At 31.5% G+C, this 9263-nt stretch overlaps 1 protein-coding gene across 1 annotated transcript; it reads left to right on the top strand.

The window, feature by feature from the left end:
• Positions 1–7059: 7059 nt before the first annotated feature.
• On the top strand, positions 7060–9033 carry LOC105647922 (lectin). The gene is made up of 3 exons (XM_012234140.3): positions 7060–7345; positions 7428–7546; positions 8542–9033. Exons 1-3 carry the CDS (start codon positions 7064–7066, stop codon positions 8909–8911), a joined length of 771 nt encoding a protein of 256 aa, XP_012089530.1. The 5' UTR covers positions 7060–7063; the 3' UTR covers positions 8912–9033.
• The last annotated feature ends 230 nt before the right edge of the window (positions 9034–9263 follow it).

Genomic DNA, 9263 nt, shown 5'->3' on the forward strand with positions numbered 1-9263 from the left:
TTGTCAATTTTATAGAATTCATTTATAAATTCCATCAATTTTAGTAGAATTTGAATTTGTTATATCCAATTCCATGGAATTCAATTCATACAATTCAAATCTATATATATATATTTTTTTTTCATTCCCAAACGGGCTCTTAACTTTAACTTTTATTATAATTTTACTCAATCTTGGCATTTAGTCGAGTGACATCTAATTTTGACTTTTTATTATAATATAATGAGGATCCACTAGCCACACCTAAACCTCCATACACTAAATGCATCAATATTTTTAGAAAAAAATACAGTACGATCCCTATAGTTTGTGAAATAAAATTAGTCTGTTCTTTTTTTTTTTTAAATACACTAAAACATCTTTATAGTTTACTGTTAGACTATAAGGTCATTCTGTCCAATTTTTGCATTTTTTCTTATTAAGTACTTTATGAAATGATAAAAATATCCCTTCTATTTGTAAAAACACAAGGCCAAACTAGCTATATTTTTCAAACTATATCGACCGTACTAATTTTTTTGGTATAATATTTTTTGTATCTCTCATTTGACCTCTGTGTTTTCTTATTGACTTAACAAAAAATATACAAAAATTAGACAAAAGGACTTAATAGTAAAATGGAAGCAAAACATAGAAAAAATTAGTATATTTTAAAAAAGACAAAGATAGATTAGTTGTATTTCACAAACCACATAGATCGTACCATATTTTTCTCTTTTTTATTCATTTGAAGGCTGGATGAGCCGAAATAATACTGCGGGCTACACAATAAGAGTTTGTGCTCTCTTGGACTCATCAAATTGGTGAAAACATTTATGGTTTTTGAGGACTTGAACTATTCACATATGTGAAAAGACCAAATTATTCCATACCTAATTGGCTAAGACCAAATGCAGCATCTTGATGAAAAGGAAAAGAAGCCTAAAATCAATTACCCTAAATGCGCTTGCGCTCTCTTATCCTGTCTTCCTCTTCAAGCCATTTCTCTCATGTCTCTCAAGTACCATGTAATAATATCTTTACAATCTTGGTAATTTTAATAATATTATTATTAATCAAGGATAGTGATGATCATGTATAATTTGAGTCACATTTGCTTAAAGCAAATCATTCTAAAAAATTTTTTAGAAAAGACAACCATTGAGTTCCTTTTCTCGGAAGAGATATGAAGAATATGGTCGAGGCCATTTCCAAACACCACACAAAGCTCTTCATGCTCTCCATTAGCATGATATCGGGGTCAATAATTAAAAAAGGGAAAATAATTATATTTGTCCTTGAGATTTTACAAAATTAACTAACTCATCTTCATATTTTTGTATATTAAGTATCTACTCTCTAAGATTTGATTCCGTCTCATCAAAGGATTCTTCCGTCCAAAATTAGAGATTTCTTTCGTTAAATGGTAATGAAAATACTAAAATGCCCTTTAATAAAATAAATATTCACCAATAATGCCTTTTTGTCTCTGCCTTTATCCCTCTCCCATCTTATGTTGCCTACTGTCAGCAGATATCAACAATAGAAAGGAAGACACCAATCTAGGCACAATAATTTTCTTAGCCCAATCAGTTACTTAATTATATTCAATGTCAAATTGACACTCAGAGGATTCGTAGCCATGGCAGTCAAGAACATGGAAAATACTGGTGTTTGGAAACAAGTTAACATTAACCCTTCCTCTGATGAACTTTTTAACGATGGTGTCCTTCCTCTCCACTTACTCCATCTCCATAACCACCGCTCTCATCCACCGGATCTCCAACTGGGCAATTCTCTACCTAACTTTGAATCCGAACCCAAATCTTAATCCAAACACAATTCAAACCCCAAATATTATATAAATAACATCATAGCAGCAGAGTTAAAGAAAAGTAGTTCGACAACGACGATAGGAAGAGAGAGAAAATAAATTTAAAACGGACCAACCTCAAGAGCCAAGTTGAAAATCGATATATGGCCACGCCAACGCAGTAGATTGCACGGAACAGGTGTAACCCGACTATGATATTCCCGAAACTCTAACACAGAGAGTAACCCGGATGGTCACTTTGCAGCTTGGGCAATGAGATTAAGGCGTTCTGCCAGCTATAATGGAAGAGAACAAGACTGGTGGTATGGAGCTGATAAGGAATCGCGTGAAAGAGAGGAATGAAGGTTTCCTCTAGTTTGACTCAGTTACATCTCATTAAGGGCGGTAGTTTATCATTTTAAAATATTTCTCTCTCCTCTCTCTTGGTTTTTAGTTTATTTAACGGAAAAAACCTTTGATTTTGCACGGAATAATCATTTGATGTGACGAAACCAAACTTCAGGGATTAGATACTTAATATACAAAAATGCGAGAATGAGTTAATTAATTTTATAAAATTTTAAGGATGAAATAATTATTTTCTCTATTATTAATTTAATTAATTATCAAGAAAAAGTTAAAGAATATATGACCAATATTATTCGTGATATTAATTTCAACTCAATTAATATTTAATTTCCAAAAATAAAAAAAATCAAATAATTATAAAGAAATATGATGTCACAACAGCATTTTGTAAAAGGCTTAATTATAAATTTAGTGTCTCAACTTCCGAAAATTTTCTATTTCAGTGTCTCAATAGAAAACGTTTACAATCAAGTACCGAAATTGATTAATTTTTTTCAATTAGGTGTCTCTGTCTTACGTGGCTTGCCGAAAATATGAATAGAACGCGTGAGACCCACTAATTGTTAAAAATAAAGCTGAGTAGGACTCCAAATAGCTTGACACGTCGGATTTGACGTGTCAAGCAGTAAAGTGTAAAGATCAAGCGACAAAATTGCCCTTAACCTTACTCAGAACCCAACTTTCAATCGATCAATTGAAAAATCAACGTTGTCCCAAAATAGAGAGAAACAAACCCTAGCGCAGTCGCACTCTAACACCAAACGAATCGAAGCCTTGTCTTTATAGAACCAAAGCACAATACTAAACGATTCGCAGAGAAGAAGGACGAATCATATTTGCTCTACAGCCAATCTTTCTCTGCTATTTGGCGCTATTGTTGCTTCTATAGAGTCGAATATTGCTATGTAGTAATCTAAAGCTTCCAAAAATATCTGGAAAAAGCATGGATGGTTATGGTTAGGTTCTCTTTCTGCTACTGTAATCACTTTAGGGTTTAAAGCTTTGATTTTATGCAAAAATATTTGAAGATTTCTTGAATCTTCTTTTAGAAACATGTCAAGGTAAAAGACGCAGTTTACTACTAAAGCTTCGTTTGGAAGGATAGTAATGGCAGCTGGTTTTTCATTTCTATCAATAATTTACTTGAAGCAGTGAATTTGAATTTTGAAGAGTTGAAATATAGATGGCAATATTATCCATCTTGTTTGATGCCCGCATCTTTAATTGAAAAGGTAAATATATTATCTTCTCTAATAAATATATTTGCCAACTAAGTTTTGAACTTTTAATGGTGATGATGGATAAGTGATTATTTTATTTATATAATATTATCACAAAAATAATTAGTACATGTATTAAATTTATCTATTTAAGACTAATGAAATTGAAAAACTACATATCTAAAGTATTTTGAAATCTTTTTAATGGGAGGGTTGAAGCATATATAATATGTTTTTTTGTTTGTTATGGCTAAATCTTATAAATGGAGTGATTTGGTTTAGAGATAAATAACAAGATTGAAGAGATTCTTCATATTCTCTGCTGGTAGTATGGCTACTGCTTTCAGCTTCACCTCTACCGCGGTGGCTGAGATGGAAAGATAGGGCTTTAACGAACTGGTAAAGCAATCTTTCTCCAGAATCACCATAGGGAGAAGAGTAGGGGTGGCCAGGGTTCCAGAACCGAACCAGAAATTAACTGTTCCAGTTACGATTCCGGCTTCGGTTCTTTAACAGTTTAAAAACCGACGGTTCCAGACGATTTTCTGACCGGTTCTCCGGCGAATCGCATAATTATAAAATAAAAAATTAGAGAATATTTTTTCTTGAAAATTTAAAATTTAAAAATTTGTTAAATATTTCTAAAAAAAGCTTTTAAGAAAAAAATTAAAAAATGGTTGAACTTCATTTACTTTTTTTTAAAAAAAGGCTTGAACTTAATTTTTTTTTTTAAAAAAAAAAAGTCTTCAACTTAATTTATTTCTTTTTAAAAAAAAGCTGAAACTTATTATTATTTAAAAAAAAAAAGGTTTGAACTTAATTTTTTTTTTTCAAAAATTAAGTTCCCTACGTATCCTCTTGGGGTTTAGAGGAATCAAAGCTCACGTAGTTCTTACTTACCTTAGACCAATTGCGCCCATTTTACCTTACTTAGTCGCTATTTTCACCGGTTGATGTTCCCATTGAGGACCCATTGTAAAGATTATATAAATCTTCATTTTCTTTGATATTCTCTTGTGCTCTTAGTTCGGTCTTACTCCAATCATCCATGTATGATTGTGCTTCTAGTAAATCAGGTGTCATCCTAGATCGTGTTTCATTAAGTATGTTTCTTCATTGACTAAAAGTTTATTCAACCGCAACAGTCGAGATCGGAGCTACTAAAACTTATTTTGCAATTAGTGTAAGGGTTGGAAATGCATTGACGTGACGACTCCACTAATCTAGAATTGAGAAATTGTTATCTGCAAAACTATCACCAAACTCGAAAACAGTGGTAAAGATAATTATCAAGTTCGGAAAAAGAACCGGATCCCCTAGGTCTTTTTTGTCTTTGTAATAATATACATTCAGCAACACCAACACTTACCTTTTCAGTTGGGAATGATTAACTATCAAATTGAGAACAATTAGAAGAAGTAGATGAACTAGAATATTCAACAAATTCAGTATATAATTCTATAATATTTTTTTCTAACTTCATGCAATACTATATTTATATTAATACTATCTTCTACATCAAGATTTAATATTTCATAATAAAAAGTCAAATATTCAGATAAAATTTTAAATTTACGTCTAGGACCAAATACACAAGTAACAAGAAAAAGAAGTGATATATTTTTAAAGTAAGATAACCATTTTTTTTCATTGTAAAACACAATTTTGTAATAAAGTATCATTTTCAAATTCTTAAAGCGCACTAACAATATTAATGCATACAGGCAAAAATAAATGAGATGTGGGATAATAAATCCCACTAAATTTATATGTAGCATCATTAAATATTTTTAAAACATCCAAAATTTTTGCACAAATCTCCAAGTAGAGGGAATAAAGATAATTTTGTGTGAGGAGGTTGTAAATGGAAAGAGGTATTTATAATAAATCAAAAAAATCAATTTTCCAAAATACATTTAAAATTAGCCGTTATATAGCCATTTATAGTTGTTAGGAGGGTTAATTTGGAGATTTCACAAAATTATTTTGAAAAATAAAACAAAGCTGCTGGAACCGGATGGAACCGCTTGTTCTAGCCGTTTGACAGAAAATTCAAGTTTTCTTATAACCACCAGTTCTAACCGGCTGAAAAAGCCGTCGGTTCCGAACCGTTACGATCGGTTCTTTGAACTACCGGTTCATGGTTCCAAAAATGGCGAAACCAAAATCGGACCGTAGGCTACCGATTCTAGTTCTGGTTTCGGTTCCCATTGTTTTGAACCGACGGCCCTGGTTCCGAAAACTGAAAAATGGCTATCCCTAAAGAAGAGACAAAAGATAAGACTAAGAGAAGGCAATGAGCGGTAGAGAAGTCGAACTGAGAAATAAGCTCGACGCAACTTATAAGTAATTGATGCATATGTGTAGATGAAGACAGCAGCGGCAGTGGCAGTAACGGTGGTAGCGGCAGCGGCGGTGGTGCATTTGAAGGTGATCGATTGAAAGTTGGGTTCTGAGTAGGGTTAAGGGCAATTTTATCCTTTGATCTTTACACTTTACTACTCAGCTTTACACTTTACTACTTTACCAAGCTCCATGCCAACACTTTAATTTTGTAAAAGAAACAAAGCCCAAGTAGTTCACAAGCTCCTTAAATGGTGTAAAGTAACTCCAAAGAATCAAAACTGCTACCTATCTCCTCCTAAAGCTGAAACAGCAATTGCTCTAAGGAATAAATAGCTTTCATAGATGCTTTATTATCAAAGAATAAATGCTCTAAGGAATATATACGTGTGTGTGGAATATAGTATACATATTTTTTGTCCCTTAGCGAGTCTCCAAATCCAACCGTGATTATGTTATTTTTAACCCAAAAAAAAAAAAAAAAAAAAAAAAAAAAAAAAAAAACATCAAATGAGGATAATTTTTCTTCATATAGTTGCACAAGGTATTCAAGTCCGTGTCCGTTTTAATAGTGCAAAATAAACCTGACTAATCCCTACCCTTGGAGGCAAAAGGGGTTGGCTCGAGAGTGTTTGCATTGCGGAGGATCAAATCCATGATCTAAATCATAGTGATCAACCGGCAAATGTTCTTTGCCACTAAGCTATTCTGTTCAAGTTAAAATGAGAATAACTTTGAAAATACTCAAAATTGTTTATAAATTTCCAAATCTGACAGTCAATGCTAAATACCTTATCTTGATCGAAAACCAGAAATGAGCATAATATAATGTACAAAAACTAACCGGTTTTTACTAGCACATAGCACATTTGGAGAAAAATGAATTAAACAGAATCAAACCGGTTCAGTTTGATATTTTTCGTAATTTGTTCTATTTCGATTTTTATAGAGACAACTGAAAATTTTTTTGGTTCAATTCGAGTTTTGTTAAACCCAAAAGATAAACTCAAATATGCTTAAAACAATTAAAATCAAATAAACTGAATTGTACTCAACCTATCAATTCAGTTTGATTTTGTGCAATTTTTGATTCTGGTTCGATTTACATTTTTTTTTAAAAATTATTCTATTCAGTTTGCAGTAATTTGGTTTGATTTGATTTCAACGGATCGAATTCAGACCTTCAATTATTATAATTTACTTTTATAGCAAAAAGAAAAAAAAAACAAATAAGGATAAATTTGAAAAGACAATAAAAAATGGTTTATTCTTATAATTATGCGACATTAATATTATTATTATATTCACCTTTTAATGATGATATAAAAACATTACTGGTATGTGTAGAGGAGAAAACAATGATCATAAGAGGATGGGGACAGGGTGGTCACGAGATGAGTCACAAACAAGTGAAGAAGCAAACCAGAAACAGCCAACTGAGTCCAGAACAGAGGAGAAAGCACCACAACAACAAGTGAAGCCCCAACCAGAACCAGAACTAAAGCTTCCTTATAACTATGAATCTATACTAAGAGAAGCTGACTCAGTAATTGACAAGTCTTCAGCAGATAAGCTTTATGATCAACTCTGCAATGGAGTTTTCTTGAACCAAAAGAAGAAGGCAAATAATAGCCATTTTCCAATTTCATCTGTTTAATGATTTATGCATTTTTATGATATTTAATAATTTATTTTCACTGCAGAAATATTGGGTTGAAAAGAAGTCCAACGGGAACTGCTTCTTCTTATTTGCTAGGGCTTTATCAATCACCTGGGCTGAAGATAATCGTTTCTGGCACTGGCCTTGCCACTACGAGACAAGGTAGCAATATTACTCTTCCTCTCTATAAGTTTTTTATTTTTTATTTTTTATTTTCACCGTATCATTTGTTGAACTCAAGTCGTGCTTTTTATGTATTTATTTATTTTCTGGACGTGCGAGACCAGTAATAGTTTCTTCTATTTTTCAAAAATATAAGGATTCATATTTTTAGTCATTTATTATCGTAATAATAAATTACTAAAAATATTTTTATTTTTAACATTTATTATCGTAGTAGTAATAATAATAATAATAATAATAACCAATTGCAAGTTGCTCTATCTATTTCAAAAATATATAAAAACTCAAAAACAAACATTAAAGGGTAAAAAAGATAATAATAATAATAAATTAAATTAAAATTTTAATTTTGGTACGATTTTTAATACCTAATATCATTATAATAATTTGAGGATTATTCTTTAATTTCTAATAGAGTTAAATTAGTTAATGTTCCAAATCAAATTAATACTTGTCCTTTGTTGTTATAATAATTAACTTACCATCATATTTTTATCCATTCAACTATTCTCTACTCCCACTTTCATATTTATATATAAATTATAGATAATAATGAGAGACAATTACTATTTAGCCCTGATTATACTCAAAACAGGACTTTCAATTTTAAAATTTAATTATGATCATTCAGTTTTATGTCAGTTACACTTAATTCTTCTATTAAATTGATCGTTACTCGGATTAAGTAGTATAATGAGAACAAAATTGAGGACCCCACAATTGAATTCTAATGTAATTGAATATAAACGGGGGACTAAATAGTAAATACACTTTTTGTCACTTTTATATGCAATGAAACTATTACAACATTTTACTAGCAATTAACAAAATATATATATATATATATATATATAAAAGGATCAAATAGTGCAACAAAGAGAAAATAAAGGAATTGTATAATTAAATTCTGGAAAAGTAAGTCTTAAACAGTGTATTTGGATATAATCAGAGGACTAAAGTTGTCTTTTTGACAGTGATGCGTTTGTGGAAGTGGCTGAACTATTAAACGTTTGTTGGCTGGAAATACATGGAAAATTTGACACAACAAAGCTCTCCTCAATATTCCTCTATGAAGTTGCATTTGTGATAATGCTAAAGGACTGTGCTTATGGATGGGAAGTTCCTGTTAACACCAGGATTACTCTTCCAAATGGAATCAAGCAAGAACACAAACAAAACTTAGCCACAAAGCCTAGAGGACGATGGATTGAAATCCCCGTCGGTGAGTTCATCACTTCACCGGAAAATGTCGGGGAGATTGAAGTTTCTTTGTATGAATATGAGGGTGGGAAATGGAAGAAAGGGCTTGTGGTTAAAGGTATCATCATTCGACCAAAAACTTAGAAGTCGTTCTCTGTCGTTTTTGTTTTCTGGTTTTTATTTTCCGTTTTTCTATAATAAGAGCTTGTCTCCTGAAAAGGGGTTGATGAAATAAACAAATTGCCAATAGATACTTGCTATTGAAATGATTTGTTTGCCGTAGTTATTAAATCCGGCCCGACCCAGTAAATCAATCTGAAAAATCGACCTCACAACCAGGCCAATTTCACTCACAACCGGGCCAATTTTACTTTTTAACCATTTAAAGGAAACTGAATTGAATCTGCTGATTCACAATTGAAACAATTGATCCGTACAAACCGATTGATCCAGAACAGTTTTTTTAATATTTTACTTATTTTTCATTATATTATAA

This window comes from Jatropha curcas, chromosome 10, assembly GCF_041381405.1.
Source record: "Jatropha curcas cultivar XTBG-Jc1 chromosome 10, XTBG_Jcur_1.0, whole genome shotgun sequence".
NCBI lineage: Eukaryota > Viridiplantae > Streptophyta > Magnoliopsida > Malpighiales > Euphorbiaceae > Jatropha > Jatropha curcas.

Bases quoted from the DNA above. Each gene is read 5' to 3' on its own strand.
- LOC105647922 (XM_012234140.3), top strand. From the start codon at position 7,064: ATGTGTAGAGGAGAAAACAATGATCATAAGAGGATGGGGACAGGGTGG. The intron at 7,346-7,427 runs GCAAATAATAGC...TTTTCACTGCAG, and splicing joins TCTTGAACCAAAAGAAGAAG to AAATATTGGGTTGAAAAGAA. The intron at 7,547-8,541 runs GTAGCAATATTA...TCTTTTTGACAG, and splicing joins CCTTGCCACTACGAGACAAG to TGATGCGTTTGTGGAAGTGG.